The 18,506-nt window shown below is 47.6% G+C and overlaps 1 protein-coding gene across 1 annotated transcript in view; it reads right to left on the bottom strand.

The window, feature by feature from the left end:
* shank1 (SH3 and multiple ankyrin repeat domains 1) overlaps positions 1–18,506 on the bottom strand; it is a 156,193-nt gene that overhangs the window by 71,692 nt on the left and 65,995 nt on the right. The window contains exon 3 of the mRNA XM_072693540.1: positions 1,227–1,430. Coding sequence (XP_072549641.1) covers positions 1,227–1,430 — 204 coding nt within the window. The remainder of the gene's footprint in view (positions 1–1,226; positions 1,431–18,506) is intronic.

The following is an 18,506-nucleotide window of genomic DNA, read 5'->3' as shown; positions in this document are numbered from 1 at the left end:
CCTACACCCACCCTAACCTTACCTACCCTACACATAACCTACCCTACACCCACCCTAACCTTAACTACCCTACACATAACCTACCCTACACCCACCCTAACCCTAACTACCCTACACCCACCCTAACCTTAACCACCCTACACATTACCTACCCTACACCCACCCTAACCTTAACTACCCTACACATAACCTACCCTACATCCACCCTAACCTTAACCACCCTACACATAACCTACCCTACACCCACCCTAACATTAACTACCCTACACATAACCTACCCTACACCCACCCTAACCTTAACTACCCTACACATAACCTACCCTACACCCACCCTAACCTTAACTACCCTACACATAACCTACCCTACATCCACCCTAACCTTAACCACCCTACACATAACCTACCCTACACCCACCCTAACATTAACTACCCTACACCCACCCTAACCTTAACTACCCTACACATAACCTACCCTACACCCACCCTAACCTTAACTACCCTACACATAACCTACCCTACACCCACCCTAACCTTACCTACCCTACACATAACCTACCCTACACCCACCCTAACCTTAACTACCCTACACATAACCTACCCTACACCCACCCTAACCCTAACTACCCTACACCCACCCTAACCTTAACCACCCTACACATTACCTACCCTACACCCACCCTAACCCTAACTACCCTACACATAACCTACCCTACACCCACCCTAACCTTAACTACCCTACACATAACCTACCCTACATCCACCCTAACCTTAACCACCCTACACATAACCTACCCTACACCCACCCTAACATTAACTACCCTACACATAACCTACCCTACACCCACCCTAACCTTAACCACCCTACACATAACCTACCCTACACCCACCCTAACCTTAACTACCCTACACATAACCTACCCTACACCCACCCTAACCTTAACCACCCTACACATAACCTACCCTACACCCACCCTAACCTTAACTACCCTACACATAACCTACCCTACACTCACCCTAACCCTAACTACCCTACACCCACCCTAACCTTAACCACCCTACACATAACCTACCCTACACCCACTCTAACCTTAACCACCCTACACATAACCTCCCCTACATCCAACCCTAACCTTAACTACCCTACACCCACCCTAACCTTAACTACCCTACACCCTATGTGTTTGTGTCTGTATCATCTTGTCGTCACTCATTTTAGTAAGCACTACCTCCAAGTAGGGCACTCCTTTCTCAAAGGATTGTGGGTAATCTCTGAGTGGCCTCTCCTCTTCCAGGAACTTGGCGTCGTGTCCGTCAGTGGCCGGCTGGAAGAGGCCGTAGTTCAGGACGTCCCGTAGAGACTCCGTCAGACTGCACAGCACCTGCTGCTTCGCCTTCCATACAGTGGCTTCAGGGTTAAACCGCAAGCACTTCTGCAGAGAGAGAGAGAGAGAGAGAGAGAGAGAGAGAGAGAGAGAGAGAGAGAGAGAGCGGGAAGGTCTCTGTTAGGGATCTGAAGCCGAAGGGAGCGTTCCAGAGAGCGCTAACTAACAACTGATGGAAAGGGACACAATTCTGCACCATTCTGATTGGTCATAACATTAAAACCACCATCAGCTGAAGTGGCTCAGGATCAGGCTCAGGGTTGTGGTCAGTGGTCAGTACCTACCAAATGTGCTCCAAGAAACATGGTAATGGGTTCCTCTCACTGATGCTCATGGAGACCCCACCTCCAAACTCCCAGGATCTGCTGCTAACGTCTGCTTGGCTTCAGATACCACAGGACTTCTTCCTTACCTTCCTTACAGGTCAGAGCTGTTTTGGTGGCATGAGGGGGACCTACACAGCACAACGCACTACTGGTTTTAATGTTATGGCTGATTGGCGTATACATTATTATAAGTTACAGAATTTTCCCTCTTTACCCTGAACGTAGGCCATCAGTCACGACCGTCTGAAGTGGTCTGAAGTCTCTTTATTTGGGTCAGGAGCTAATGGAGGCTAATGTAGCTAACAAGTTCTGGAAGCTTATAGCTTATTAGCATGGCTGGAACTAGGTGGGTTAGGTGGGCTAGGTGGGTTCCAGGTGGGCATGGGTTTTTTACACTGCCCACATTAACCTCACATGTCCCACCTAGGCCCCTTGTGGAGTGTACAACGCAGGGCCTATCTTTAACCCCTCCTGGTCCCATCACTGACCCTGGTGGGTTTCCATATGTGGGGCCAACATGGAACCTGAGGACAAATCTTATGGTTCCCAGCTGGGCGACCCATTCTGGCCCCATATTAGCATGCTAGCTGGATAGGCACAGACTACATAGGCTGACTACATAGGTGTGAACAGCCTAGAAAATGGATTTGGTGAGCGGAGCAGCACATGATGACTGACCACAGCGATTGACCAAACTTTGCTAGTTTGCACCACGCCATCGGCATATATATCGGCATACACTCTGAGAACTTGGGGCTGGAGTTCATGCAGTTTCTGCTTGTGGTAGGAAGCCAGTCCCCCTCTCTGATGAGGAATGAGAGAGTTAAAAAGGGAGGTGACGGGGTGGTGGAGAGTTGCGTAAACGAGGGTTGTCGATAGGTGAACAAGGTAGAGATGGTATTTATAGGATGTTAGATTAGGGGCGAGGGGCTTCATGCAAAATTTTTATGCAAAAACTGGTAAAAGAAACATTGACCAGTAACAGTAAAATAGTGTTTTAAAAAGAAACAGACATTATTCTATTTATGTATTTTATTATTATATTATATTATTTAAATCAAAAATGTTGTGTAAACAGACATTCTTTTATTAGATTTTTTATTATGATATATTATATTATTTTATTCAAATAAAAATGTTTTGTGAACATACATTCTTTTATTTATGATTTTTTATTATGATATACTATATCATATTATATCATTTTAATATTATTTTATTATATTATGCATTTATTAAAATTTTATGCAAAAGCTGGTAAAAGAAACATTAAACAGTAACAGTAAAATGCTTTTAGAGGTATTTAACTCCTCCCATCATCACACACACACACACACACTGCCGAAGTCCAACAACTTAGGCCTACTTAAAGCCCCCAGTGGACGCCTGTGTGTCCCCAGTGTCCTCTTTATTAACAACTAAAATATGATCACCTCATGTCCGGTAACCCAAGCCCTGTCCTCCATTCCTGATGCAGCACACACTGGCAGTGCTGTGTGACAGACACTAGAGGGCGACTCTGCGCACCCCTCTCTCTCTCTCTCTCTATTTCTCTTTGAGGAGGCCGCCACAGCAGCCAGCCTGGCGCGAGAGCAGGTGAAATCGCGAGAGGTGGAGGATTAGCAGCTCATGGATCAGCAACTGTCCGTCAGAAACTCCACTGTCACACACTTCCACAGCTGCGCCGGTTTTCCGCTTCCACTCTCTTTCCTGGGCTGCAGTCAAAGACATGGGTGTGTGTGAGGAATACTAATGACAGTGTAAGTAGGCTATGAGGCCCTGGCACATGTAGGGAGCCTGGCACACTGTAGCGCTGTAGGGCTGCCATACAGATATGCTGCACAGCATCCAAACCCCAGAGCGCAGGAGCTGCAGGGCAGGGGCCTCAGGGCCTGAGTCCAGAGGCTGTGAGAAGCAGATGTGAGAGAACAGCTGGAAAGCCACGGCCCAGCTAACGGATTGTGGTTAGTAGAGCGTATTTTCTTTATTTTATGATTTTTGGTTCCTAGACGTTCTTTAAAATGTTGAATTTTCTGGACGTTCCTAGAAGGTGTTCCTAGAAGGTTCCCAGCGGTACATCATCCACCGTTCCTGCCCACTGGGTGTCAAATGTCCAGGATTTCATTTCAGAATTTCCTTCTACACGGTCATACCAGAATATTATGACCACCCCTGGTATAAGCGAGCACACTGGTCAATTGTAGTACAGTGTAAAACCATCAGCATGGGCAAAGCATTGCGATTAGACTGCAGTCCAGAAGGTCAGGACAAAACCTTTAGTATAGTACCGAGTGAAGGGTGGTAGCATCTTGGAGAGCGCTAACTTTCTGGGATGTTCTAGAGCTGCCAAGCTCCTCCCAACTGCATAACAGTGGTGCCCCTCGGGACACTGATGCCAAAGGGGAACGACAACTCCTGCAAATGGTACAGAGCAATTAGGGGCAGGGGAACCCTCACAAAGGGGGACCCCTGGACCTCTGGTCAGAACTACTTATGCATTACTGCTAAAAAAGACCCCGTACCACTCAGTGTGTGTGTGTGTGTGGGGGGGGGGGGGGGGCTAATAAGGGTGTGAACTGTGCTTGTGCAAGAATGTGTGTTGGTTAGTGCATGTATGTAATTGTGTGTGTGTGTGTGTGTGTGTGTCTGAGTGAGTGAGTGTGTTTATGTCTATGTGGGAAAGTAACTGAGTTAGTGTGTGCATGTGTGTGTATGTATGTGTGTGTGTGTGTGTGTGTCTAAATGTGAGTGAGTGTGTTTATGTCTATGTGGGAAAGTAACTGAGTTAGTGTGTGCATGTGTGTGTATGTATGTGTGTGTGTGTGTGTGTGTAAGCAGTGTAAAACTCTTCCCTTTATTCACTTTCTCATTTTGTGCACAGCCAACCCCATGTCGCCATGACAACCAGTTCATTAGAGGAGCAAGCTGCAGGTTGCCATAGAAACATCTCAGCAGTCCCTCGGAGACCAAGCACTATGGTACACTGTACGTGTGTGTATATAGATGTGTGTGTATGTATGTGTGTGTGTGTATAAACTGGGTGCATGCGGCATGCATTCATACACTGTGTGTGTGTGTGTGTGTGTGTTAGTGCGTGTGACAGGGGAGGTGTCAGTGTCAATAGGAGCAGTAGTAACATATAATGTATAAATGCCCCTATATATGTACACACTGCTGACACAGATGTGCAAATGCACACACACAGTTTGTCTAGTCCATGTACAGAACAACTGCCAATAGAATAGGACTCTCTGGAGCAGATAAACATGAACCAGGCGTGGACTAGCAGAGGGGTATAAAGCCCCCCAGCATTGAGCTGTGGAGCAATGGAAGAACTGTGCTCTCTGGGATGAGCTGGGACGGATGAGGTGGGGTGATGATCATCCAACATCCTGACCTGACTAACGCTGCTCTTGTCACTGAATGCAATCAAATCCTCACAGCAATGCTCCTCCAAAATCTAGTAGAATGTCTTCTTCTCTGGACCGTAGTGAGTTACTCCACTCCAGCAGGTTCAACTCTTTTTAATACCCTAGATTTCAGAAGAAACAATGAATGAGCAGGTGTCCCAATACTTTTGTCAGTAGGTGCTCACATCCGCTGTTGATCAAGTCCAATCAAACAGCGATGAGATAATAATTCCTCTTAAACCATGTAATGAATCATAATGACAGTAATTCTGGGCTCACACTCACAGCTATTATTATATACAGTTAGTATCTATTGATCAGAGGAGGATCCACAGAAACGTTCAGCAGGACCTCCAAACCCTGAATACCCAGCAGTACCACAGAGCACTCCAACAGCACAGTGCTGCTCCACCCTCAGACCTGTAGGAGAACAGTTCACTCTCAGACCGACACTGAAGATTAGGGTTAGGCTATGAGTTAGTATGAGTTATAGTTAGGGTCGGGTTTAGGGTGAGTATGGATATCCACCCCTCCCTCTCCATCTCCCGCTATCCACCCCTTCCTCTCCATCTCCCGCTATCCACCCCTTCCTCTCCATCTCCCGCTATCCACCCCCTCTTCATCTCCCGCTATCCACCCCTCCCTCTCCATCTCCCGCTATCCACCCCTTCCTCTCCATCTCCCGCTATCCACCCCTTCCTCTCCATCTCCCGCTATCCACCCCCTCTCCATCTCCCGCTATCCACCCCCCTCCATCTCCCGCTACCCACCCCTCCCTTTCCAATTCCCTCCATTCAGCCAACCCTTCCTCTCTCTCCCTCCATCCACCCCTTCCTCTCCATCTCCCGCTATCCACCCCCTCTCCATCTCCCACTATCCACCCCTCCCTCTCCATCTCCCACTATCCACTCCCCCCTCTACATCTCCCACTATCCACCCCTCCCTCTCCATCTCCCGCTATCACCCCTCCCTTTCCAATTTCCTCCATTCAGCCAACCCTTCTTCTCTCTTACTCCATCCACCTCTCCCACTCCCTCCCTCCATCCACCCCTCCCTCTCCATCTCCCGCTATCCACCCCTCCATTTACTCCTAATCCACCCCTCTCTCTCCATCTCCCACTATCCACCCCTCCCTCTCCATCTCCCCCTATCCACCCCTCTCTCTCCATCTCCCACTATCCACTCCCCCCTCTCCATCTCCCACTACCCACCCCTCCCTCTCCATCTCCCCCTATCCACCCCTCCCTCTCCATCTCCCACTATCCACCCCTCCCTCTCCATCTCCCCCTATCCACCCCTCTCTCTCCATCTCCCACTATCCACTCCCCCCTCTCCATCTCCCACTACCCACCCCTCCCTCTCCATCTCCCACTATCCACTCCCCCCTCTCCATCTCCCACTACCCACCCCTCCCTCTCCATCTCCCGCTATCCACCCCTCCCTCTCCATCTCCCACTATCCACTCCCCCCTCTCCATCTCCCACTACCCACCCCTCCCTCTCCATCTCCCGCTATCCACCCCTCCCTCTCCATCTCCCACTATCCACTCCCCCCTCTCCATCTCCCGCTATCCACCCCTCTCTCTCCATCTCCCGCTATCCACCCCTCTCCATCTCCCACTACCCACCCCTCCCTCTCCATCTCCCGCTATCCACCCCTCCCTCTCCATCTCCCACTATCCACCCCTCTCTCTCCATCTCCCACTATCCACTCCCCCCTCTCCATCTCCCGCTATCCACCCCTCCCTCTCCATCTCCCACTACCCACCCCTCCCTCTCCATCTCCCACTATCCACCCCCCTCCATCTCCCGCTACCCACCCCTCCCTTTCCAATTCCCTCCATTCAGCCAACCCTTCTTCTCTCTCCCTCCATCCACCTCTCCCACTCCCTCCCTCCATCCACCCCCGCCCCTCCCTGTTTTACTCTCTCTGTCTTTTTGTCCTTTTTTTCATGAGTCTCTCACTTATTCTCTCTCTCTCTCTTTCTCGTCTCTCACTCTCTCACTCTCTCCCGCAGGTCTTTTCTGCAGGGTGAGTGGAGGGGGAGTGGAAGTCTTTAATGAGGTCTGCAGGGACCCCCCCCTCTCTCTCTGGGTTGTGTTGTTAGTGTTTATGCTCTGTTAGAGTGGTGTTAGAGCCTAAAGCGGACAGTGTGTGTGTGTGTGTGTGTGTGTTTGTGTGTGTGTGTGTTTTTGTAGTCCATGTGTTCATCCCTCAGGCTTACTGTGTAAATGTGTGTGTGTACTTATGGAGTGTATATACATTAGCTGTGTGTATGTTCTGCCCATATAGCCTTCCCTCAGGCCTTGCTGTGTCCATGTGTGTGTGTGTGTGTGTGTGTGTGTGTGTGTGTGTGTGTGTGTGTTTGTGCACCACTAGTCTCTCCCTGATCTCATTAAACTACAATTAACCAGCAATTACAGCTGATTGAGGCCAAATTAGCTGACATGTAGAACGGAGCTGATGTGCTGGGATTACACACTGATATGCTAGACAGAGAGAGAGAGAGAGAGAGAGAGAGAGAGATTAGAGGAAGGTAGGTTGTGAGAGATGCTGATGTAAGACAAAAAAAGTTGTTTGATGAAGGAGAGTGTCTCTTGCTGCATCACCAGGCTTTGGGCTGATCTAGTTTCGAAATCTACACTAAATGGACAAAAGTATTGGGACACCTGCTCATTCACAGTTTCTTCTGAAATCAATGGTTATTAAAAAGAGTTCATCCTGCGTTTGTTGGAGTAACCGTCTCTGCTGTCCCATGAAGAAGGCTTTCTGCTAGATTTTGAGTACAGCATTGCTGTGAGGCTTTGATTGCATTCAGCCACATGAGCGTTAGTGAGACGATTGTTAGAAGATTACCACCCCGCCTCATCGTCCCTAACTCCCCAACTCAATCCAAATGTATAGGATGGAGCACCATCAGCTCTTGTTGCAATCAAATCCTCACAGCAATGGTCTACTCAAAATCTACAACATATAAGCAGGTGTCCCAATACTTTTGTCAACGCTGGACGAGATGCTGGCTTTCCGTTCTGTGATTCGGGAAGTGGTTCATTGGTGCCGGAGGATCTTGGATCTAGATCCAGAAGAAAACCCTGTGTGTGTGTGTGTGTGTGTGTGTGTGTGTGTGTGTGTGTGTGTGTGAGTGTGTGTGTGAGTGTGTGTGTGTGTGAGAGATTTAGCTGTATAAAAACTCTGTCAATATGGAGTGTGTTCCAGAATATCGCAGCTGCAGCAGTGCGTGCATGTCCTGCAGCAGCACTCCCCTGACCAAACCACACAGCCCAGAGTGTGTCTGACACACACACATACACACACACACACACACACACACACACACACACGTCTCTATCAGTGCGCTCAGTGTACTGGAGTCTGCTGCTTGAATCAGTGTTGTGGACTCTGCTCATTCAGCCTATGTGTATACACCAATCAGCCATAACATTAATACCGCTGAAGAGAAGAACACTGATGGTCTGGTTCCAGTGGCTCCTCTCTAGAGGTGGGATCTACATATTGGGCAGCGAGTATGCAGTCGGTTCCATCAGTAAGAATCTAAGCCAAACCGTGATGTTCTAGACGAGTCAGACTGGGTCGGAACATCTCCAGAACATCAGGCATCAGGTCTTGTGGGGTGTTCCCGGCATACAGTGGTCAGCATCTACCAAAAGTGCTACATGGAAGGACAACCGGTGAACCAGAGACAGGGGCATGGGTGACCAAGGCTCTCACTGATGCTCCTGGAGGCTCCGCCCACCACACAACTTACAGGACTTAAGGATCTGCTGCTAATGTTGGTCTTGGTGCCAGATACCACAGCAGGACACCTTCAGAGGTCTTGTGGAGTCCATGTCTCACCCTCTCTCCCTATTTCTATCTTTTCTTCTCTTCCTCCCTTGCCATATATCTCCTTCTCTCGTCCGTCCCTCTCTCCTCTCTTGTTTTCTCTCTCTCTCTCTCTCTCATTTTCTGCTCCTACTCTCTCTCCCTCTCTCTCTCTCTCTCTCTCTCATTTTCTGCTCCTACTCTCTCTCCCGCTTTCTCTCTCTCTCTCTCTCTCTCTCTCTCATTTTCTGCTTCTACTCTCTCTCCCGTTTTCTCTCTCTCTCTCTCTCTCTCTCTCTCTCTCTCTCTCATTTTCTGCTCCTACTCTCTCTCTCTCTCTCTCTCTCTCTCTCTCTCTCATTTTCTGCTCCTACTCTCTCTCCCTCTCTCTCTCTCTCTCTCTCATTTTCTGCTCCTACTCTCTCTCCCGCTTTCTCTCTCTCTCTCTCTCTCTCTCTCTCTTATTTTCTGCTCCTACTCTCTCTCCCGCTCTCTCTCTCTCTCATTTTCTGCTCCTACTCTCTCTCCCGCTTTCTCTCTCTCTCTCTCTCTCATTTTCTGCTCCTACTCTCTCTCCCGTTTTCTCTCTCTCTCTCTCTCTCTCTCTCTCTCTCTCTCTCTCTCTTATTTTCTGCTCCTACTCTCTCTCCCGCTCTCTCTCTCTCTCATTTTCTGCTCCTACTCTCTCTCCCGCTTTCTCTCTCTCTCTCTCTCTCTCTCTCTCTCTCTCTCTCATTTTCTGCTCCTACTCTCTCTCCCGCTTTCTCTCTCTCTCTCTCTCTCTCTCTCTTATTTTCTGCTCCTACTCTCTCTCCCGCTCTCTCTCTCTCTCTCATTTTCTGCTCCTACTCTCTCTCCCGCTCTCTCTCTCTCTCTCTCATTTTCTGCTCCTACTCTCTCTCCCGCTTTCTCTCTCTCTCTCTCTCTCATTTTCTGCTCCTACTCTCTCTCCCGCTTTCTCTCTCTCCCTCTCTCTCTCTCTCTCTCATTTTCTGCTCCTACTCTCTCTCCCTCTCTCTCTCTCTCTCTCTCATTTTCTGCTCCTACTCTCTCTCCCGCTTTCTCTCTCTCTCTCTCATTTTCTGCTCCTACTCTCTCTCCCGCTTTCTCTCTCTTTCTCTCTCTCTCTCTCTCATTTTCTGCTCCTACTCTCTCTCCCGCTTTCTCTCTCTCTCTCTCATTTTCTGCTCCTACTCTCTCTCCCGCTTTCTCTCTCTCTCTCTCTCTCTCATTTTCTGCTCCTACTCTCTCTCCCGCTTTCTCTCTCTCTCTCTCTCTCTCTCTCATTTTCTGCTCCTACTCTCTCTCCCGCTTTTCTCTCTCTCTCCTTCTCTTCTCTTCTCTCTCTCTCTTGCTCTCTCCCTATTTCTATCTCTTCTTCTCTTCCTCCCTTGCCATTTATCTCCTTCTCTCGTTCGTCCCTCTCTCCTCTCTTGTTTCTCTATCTCTCTCTCTCTCTTTCTCTCTCTCTCTCTCTCTCTCTGTTTGTGCTTGTGTGTGTGAGTGTATGTGTGTGTGTGAGAGAGAGAGAGAGTGTCTGGTTTTGTGTTTCTGTATCAATTATTCACAGTCGCCTCTTTTTTATAACAATCTGCCATCAAATTTTAATTTGTGCAAGATGGTGAGATGGACGAGAGCACACACACACACACACACACACACACACGGTTAACGCGTGGTAAGCAGTCTGGCCAGTGTGTAGTTAGTCTGATTGGAAGGTAATTGAAAATAAAACACCTGTCAGTGTTGTGGAGTGGAGGAAGTGTAGAAGGTGTGTAGACAATGTGTAGACGGTATGTAGATGGTGTAGACAGTGTGTAGATGGTGTGCAGATGGTGTATACAGTGTGTAGATGGTGTAGATGGTGTGTAGATGGTGTAGACAGTGTAGATGGTGTAGAAGGTGTAGATTGTGTGTAGACAGTGTGTAGATGTATGTAGATGGTGTAGACAGTGTGTAGATGGTGTGCAGATGGTGTAAATGGTGTGTAGATGGTGTAGACAGTGTAGATGGTGTAGAAGGTGTGTAGATGGTGTAGAGGGTTGTAGATAGTGTGTAGACAGTGTGTAGATGGTGTAGATGGTGTAGACAGTGTAGATGGTGTAGATGGTGTAGATTGTGTGTAGACAGTGTGTAGATGGTGTAGAAGGTGTGTAGATGGTGTAGAGGGTTGTAGATAGTGTGTAGACAGTGTGTAGATGGTGTGTAGATGGTATGTAGATGGTGTGTAGACAGTGTGTAGATGGTGTAGAAGGTGTGTAGATGGTGTAGAGGGTTGTAGATAGTGTATAGACAGTGTGTAGATGGTGTAGACAGTGTGTAGATGGTGTGTAGACGGTATGTAGATGGTGTAGATGGTGTGTAGACAGTGTGTAGATGGTGTAGATGGTGTGTAGATGGTGTAGAGGTTGTAGATAGTGTGTAGACAGTGTGTAGATGGTGTGTAGACGGTATGTAGATGGTGTAGATTGTGTGTAGACAGTGTGTAGATGGTGTAGATGGTGTGTAGATGGTGTAGACAGTGTGTAGATGGTGTGTAGATGGTATGTGGATGGTGTAGATGGTGTGTAGACAGTGTGTAGATGGTGTGTAGACGGTATGTAGATGGTGTAGATGGTGTGTAGATGGTGTAGACAGTGTGTAGATGGTGTGTAGATGGTGTGTAGACAGTGTGTAGATGGTGTGTAGATGGTGTAGATGGTGTGTAGATGGTGTAGAGGTTGTAGATAGTGTGTAGACAGTGTGTAGATGGTGTGTAGACGTATGTAGATGGTGTAGATTGTGTGTAGACAGTGTGTAGATGGTGTAGATGGTGTGTAGACGGTGTGCAGGTGGTGTGTAGACGGTGATGATGATGGTGTTGGCAACAGAGACCTGGATCATGAGGCAGAGCTGGATCAGGGGGAAGGAAGAGGCAGTAACTTCAGGGAGTTTTGGGTTTGGAGGCAGCCGTGGTGACAGCAGGTCTGCCGGGAGGCGGCAGGAGTCCGACTGCAGGTGAGCCGCTCCGCAGAGCCTCTAATTAAAACAGGACTCTGTAATCTGTGTGTGTAAGGGAGAGATTACGGCCCGGTGGGCATCACGCCTCGACACTGAGCTTCTCCAGCAAAGTCGACTGCAAATTCCTCTGCTTCAACAGCTACCACTGCTTTATCCTGCCTCTTTAAAGCCCCCCTCTGTTCTCCCCCCATCCCGCTGCCCCCCTTTGGCAGTCTTGCTAAAATAAGGAAAGTCACCTTCCCTCGCTCTCCCTCTCTCTCTCTCAAAGTCAGCTCGAATTGTCATTTTATTTACAGGGTTTTTATGCTGTCAGAGTTTTGGGTTCAGGGCTCTTAAAACAACACAAGTACAGAACCTTTTATGAGAGGGTTCTAGACAAGGATGTCTGGATTCTCTGATTAGAGGCACGATTCCCGCCATGGATTAAAGGATTAGTTAGGAAAAATCAACATGCTCAGGACTGTCACCAATTTCTAATAAAGTGGCCAGTGAGTGAAAGGACACTGTTTCTAATAAAGTGGCCAGTAAGTGGAAGCACAAGGTAGGTGTTTCTAATAAAGTGGCCAGTGAGTGGAAGCACAAGGTTGGTGTTTCTAATAAAGTGGCCAGTGAGTGAAAAGTCAAGGTGTTTCTAAAAAAGTGGCCAATGAGTGGAAGCACAAGGTAGGTGTTTCTAATAAAGTGGCCAGTGAGTGGAAACACAAGGTAGGGGTTTCTAATAAAGTGGCCAGTGAGTGAAACGTCAAGGCATTTCTAATAAAATGGCCAGTGAGTGAAAAGTCAAGGTGTTTCTAATAAAGTGGCCAGTGAGTGGAAAGTCAGGGTATTTCTAATAAAGTGGCCAGTGAGTGGAAACACAAGGTAGGGGTTTCTAATAAAGTGGCCAGTGAGTGAAAAGTCAAGGTGTTTCTAATAAAGTGGCCAGTGAGTGGAAAGTCAGGGTGTTTCTAATAAAGTGGCCATTGAGTGGAAGCACAAGGTTGGTGTTTCTAATAAAGTGGCCAGTGAGTGGAAAGTCAGGGTGTTTCTAATAAAGTGGCCAGTGAGTGGAAGCACAAGGTTGGTGTTTCTAATAAAGTGGCCAGTGAGTGAAAAGTCAAGGTGTTTCTAATAAAGTGGCCAGTAAGTGCAAGCACAAGGCAGGTGTTTCTAATAAAGTGGCCAATGAGTGGAAGCACAAGGTTGGTGTTTCTAATAAAGTGGCCAGTGAGTGGAAAGTCAAGGTGTTTCTAATAAAGTGGCCAGTAAGTGCAAGCACAAGGTAGGTATTTCTAATAAAGTGGTCATCAAGGGGAAGGACAAAGTGTGGAAAGTGGTGGATGGACAGTGTATAGCTGGTAACATGTGGCTGATAATAAGCTGGACAGTGGCTGGGGACGCTGAGAGCTGATGTGTGTTCTCGGAGGCGAGTGCGACAGTGCCAGACTGCTGGCTGTAACGTTGCTGTGGGCGCCAAATAACACCCTGTAATAATACTGGCGTATAAGAGTACAGTGGATCTGCTCAGCTTCCACTCCTCTCTCTTATGCCCACATTACTTACACAGTAGTTTCATTAGTAAAGAATCCACAGTAGATGCAGTATAACTAGCTTGACCATCCTCCTACGTAGGAGCCTATAGACCACAAGGGTGTGTTTACACCTGCCCATGCGGGGTCTGTATGAGTAGCCCAACTGGGAACCATGGTTTCCATGTTGGCCCCATTTATGGATGCCCACCAGGGTCAGTGATGAGACCAGGAGGGGTTCAACATGGGCCGTATCTGGGTTGTACACTGCATATTGGGCCTAGATGGGACTAGGGTGGGCTGTAACGATGGGGCCCACTACCAACACATGTACAAACCCACTCAGAGCCCATGCTCACCTGAAACCCACCTAGCCCCCGTTCCACCCATGTGATGCAGATGGCATGATGCTGCTGAAAGGGGCATGCAGGGTTGATACTAGAATTTGATTGGTTCGTTTAGGTGTCTTTGATTCAAATTTTACATATTTACACCCTATTGTTATAAACCCCGCCCACTAGAGAACGCCCTAATCAGAACTGGAGAAACAGTCAAATGTGACGGTGGCATCGGGGGAATATGGTGTTATTGATACTGGAGAGCAGCTCATCACCTCCAGACTCTGCTAGTAATGGGAAGACGGGTTGCTATGGGAATCAGGCCTCGCTACCGCAGCTCTGCACTAATCTTAAAGGTAACGCTACCCAATACTAGCACACAGTGAGAGGACAGCTGGACTATCCGGTACAACTTGAGAAAGACAAACCTGGGGAAGTGAGTGGGGGACAGGCTAAAAGCTAACTGGCTACAATCTCTTTAGCTTGCTGACAGCACATCGTGCTGAGAGGACACAGTGAGAGGACAGCAGCACTATCCAGTAAGACTCGAGAAAGACAAACCTGGGGAAGTGAGTGGGGGACAGGCTAAAAGCTAACCGGCTACAATCTCTTTAGCTTGTTTATGGCATATTGCACTGAGAGGACACAGCGAGAGGACAGCAGCACAATGTTAAAGCAATGCTATAATATGGGGGTCCTGTGAGCCACCGCTGGTGCTTTAAACCAGCCAATCAGAGCAGAGCTTTCAGCATATATATATATATATATATATATATACAGTGAGTCCAAGAAGTATTTGATCCCTTGCTGATTTTCTTCGTTGGCCCACTAATAAAGACATGATCATTCTATACTTTTAATGGTAGATGTATTCTTACATGGAGAGACAGAATATTAAAAAGAAAATCCAGAAAATAAATCTAAGGAATATATATTAATTGATTTGTATTTCATGGAGTGAAATAAGTATTTGATCCCTTAGTATTCATTAGCAGTTCTGGCTTTTACAGACCAGTTAGACACTCCCAATCAACTTGTTACCTGACCTGAAGCCACCTGTTCTCACTAATCACTTGTGTGAAAAACACCTGTCCACAGAATCAGACAGATCACACAGATTTCAAGTCTCCAACATGGGTAAAACCAAAGAGCTGTCACAGGACCTCAGAGTCAGAATTGTTGACCTTCACAAAGCTGGAATGGGCTACAAAAAGATTAGTAAGGTGTTGGATGTGAAAGTAACAACTATTGGTGCAATTATCAGAAAGTTTAAAGAGTATAACATGACAATCAACAGACCTCGGCCCGGTGCTCCAAAGAAGATTTCGCCTCGTGGGGTGGCAATGATGCTGAGAACAGTCAGAAATCGTCCTGCAACCACTCGGCAGGAGTTAGCAAATGACCTGAAGGCAGCTGGGACCACAGTTTGCAAGGAAACAATTGGCAACACTTTGCGCAACAATGGATTCACATCCTGCAGTGCCCGAAAGGTACCCCTGCTGAAGAGATCACATGTGGAGGCGCGCCTCAAGTATGCCAATGATCATTTGAAAGATGAACCAAGTTATTGGGAGAAGGTTTTGTGGTCAGACGAGACCAAAATTGAACTTTTTGGCCTCAACTCCACCCGCCATGTGTGGAGGAAGAAAAATGCTGCCTATGACCCCAAGAACACTGTGCCCACCGTCAAGCATGGAGGTGGAAGCATAATGTTTTGGGGGTGTTTCTCTGCCAAGGGTACAGGGCTACTTCACCGCATCACTGGGAAGATGGATGGAGCCATGTACCGCACAATCCTGAGGGACAACCTCCTCCCCTCTGCCAGGGATCTGAAAATGGGCCGTGGTTGGGTCTTCCAACATGATAACGACCCTAAACATACAGCAAAGGCAACAAAGGATTGGCTCAAGAAAAATCACATTAAGGTCATGGAGTGGCCCAGCCAGTCGCCAGACCTCAATCCGATCGAAAATCTATGGAGGGAGCTGAAGGTCAGAGTTGCCAAGCGACAGCCCACCAACCTTCATGATTTAGAGAGGATCTGCAAAGAAGAGTGGGCCAAAATTCCCCCTGGTGTGTGTGCTAAACTTGTGGTTAACTACAACAAACGTCTCACCGCTGTGCTTGCAAACAAAGGCTTTGCCACTAAGTATTGAGTGTGTTTGGCAAGAGGGATCAAATACTTATTTTCCTCATTGAAATACAAATTAATTAAAATATATTCTTTAAAATTATATTCTGGATTTTTGTCTTGATATTCTGTCTCTCCATGTTAGAATATATCTACCATTAAAAGTGCAGAAGGATAGTGTCTTTATTAGTGGGCAAACAAAGAAAATCAGCAAGGGATCAAATACTTCTTGGACTCACTGTATATATATATATATATATATATATATATATATAACCCTCAATAAATTAACTCAAGGTATGGACTTCTGTCACCTGTCTAAGGTGGTCTTCCAGTAGACCTGTTCAGTGCAGTTGTCTGCAAGGTCAGTAAGGAAACCAGCATGTCTCAGAAACCTCGCCTGTGTGTCCTTGAGCTTCTCCGTCTCTCTTTGTCTCTGCAGTATGAACTTTTTAGAGGGGACGAGTGGGGGAGGAAGACTGCCTTTATACTGTTCTGCCGAGCTCTGCAGATTTGAATGAGAACGATGCTTGGATAAGATCTCCACACACTCACAAACACACACACACACACACACACACAGTGAAGAACAGCACGCTTGGGGGCTTTTTCATCTGGCTAGATATCCCAGATGAAACTACCCAGATTTAAATAGAGCAGCTCTAGCTGTGAGAAGAGAAGAGCCGAAGTGAAGCTACAGTGAGAAGGTCGAGGAGCTCTGCACTCAGTTTAAGTGTTCAGATGAAGTGTTCAGTCATTGATCGCCAGGTCTTCTCTTCAACACAAGCAGTTTGATCCAATTAAGCAGGGCTGCTGTAATTGAACAGGGTCCCGCCGCCGTGCCTGACGTGGAGGTCTGCACCAGACTGAAACTGAAGCCCAAACCAGAGCCATAGTCTTTGAGACCTTACCTGACCAGGCCTGAACCGAACACACTAACACACATAGATTATTGTATATTGTATTGTATTGTATTGTATGAAACTAGGCCCAATGACTGGCCCAAAACATTCTTTAAAATCCAACCATAAAAACTGGCCCAAATTCTGCCCTGCCCTGAAACCTGGCTCAAGAACTGACATAAAACATGCCTTAGAACCCAGCCAGAAACCTGACCCAATACTTGGTTGAAAGGCTAATCTAAAACATGCTCTGAAGTCCAGCCTGAAACCTGTCCCCAAAACTCTGTTTGAAACCTGTCTCAAAACCCAACCCAATACCTGGCCTAAAACATGTTTGAAAGCCTCCCCTGAAACCTGGCTTAATACCTGTCCCAAAACCTCATCTGAAACCTGTCCCCAAAACCTGGTCTGAAACCTGGCCCAAAAGATGGTCTGAAATCTTTCCTGACCTGGTTATAAACCTGTCCCAAAACCTGGTCTGAAACCTGTCCCCAAAACCTGGTCTGAAACCTGGCCCAAAAGATGGTCTGAAATCTTTCCTGACCTGGTTAAACTCCTGCCCAAAAACCTGGTCTGAAACCTGTTCCCAAAACCTGGTCTGAAACCTGTCCCCAAAGATGGTCTGAAATCTTTCCTAACCTGGTTAAAAACCTGGCCCAAAAGATGGTCTGAAATCTTTCCTGACCTGGTTAAACTCCTGCCCAAAAACCTGGTCTGAAACCTGTCCCCAAAACCTGGTCTAAAACCTGGGCCAAAAGCCGGCCTGAAACCTACACTGAAACCTGTCCTAAAACCCTCTCTAAAACCTGTCCTGAAACCTTACCTAAAAGATGGTCTGAAACCTGCCTTGAAACATGGCCTGAAACCTGTCCCAAAACCTGGTCTGAAACCTGGCCCAAAAGATGGTCTGAAATCTTTCCTGACCTGGTTAAAAACCTGTCCCAAAACCTGGTCTAAAACATGGCCTGAAACCTGTCCCAAAACCTGGTCTGGGACCTGGCCTTAAACCTGCCCTGAGACCAAGCATGAAACCTCGTATTTCACCTCATCCTGACAGGCTGTAGTTTGTCGGACTCTGGATGGATTTAAAGTGACCCGAATGGAGAAGGCAAAACTCTTATGATTGAGGATGTGTGTGTGTGTGTGTGTGTGTGTGTGTGTGTGTGTGTGTGTGTGTTTGGCAAGTTTGGGACTGTGCCCAGGAGGAGGGGGCAGATATGGCACTGATAATCTGTTAGATGGCAGGGTTGTCTGTGTGTGTGTGTGTGTGTGTGTGTGTGACAGAGAGAAAGTGAGAGATACTGTGTGACAGAGAGAACGTAATGAGGAGGTGAGGAGGATGAGAGCAGAGAGAGAGAGCAGTGAAGGGTTGAGGGAAAAAGAGAGAAAGTGAGGGAGGTAAAGGGAGAGACAGTGGGAGGGATGGAGGGGCGAGAGATAGTGACAGACAGATAGAAGAGAGAGGGAGAGAGAGATGAGAGGAAAAGAGGGAAAGCGAGAGCGGGAAAGGGGAGGCACTGGCGCACACTACCGTGCACCAGCTGGCAGCTTGCTTTAGCCTGGCAGCGTTTCTGTTATTCTGTCCATTTGTTTGTGTAAGTGTGTAATGTACTTTCATATCACGAAGGCTGGACTGCACACGCCCTGCTGAGACTCTGCGTGCTAATCACACAAAGCCTCAGACTGA

The sequence above is a fragment of the Salminus brasiliensis genome, chromosome 12 (genome assembly GCF_030463535.1).
Source record: "Salminus brasiliensis chromosome 12, fSalBra1.hap2, whole genome shotgun sequence".
In the NCBI taxonomy this organism is placed as follows: domain Eukaryota; kingdom Metazoa; phylum Chordata; class Actinopteri; order Characiformes; family Bryconidae; genus Salminus; species Salminus brasiliensis.
This window is presented reverse-complemented; position numbering and strand designations above follow the sequence as displayed.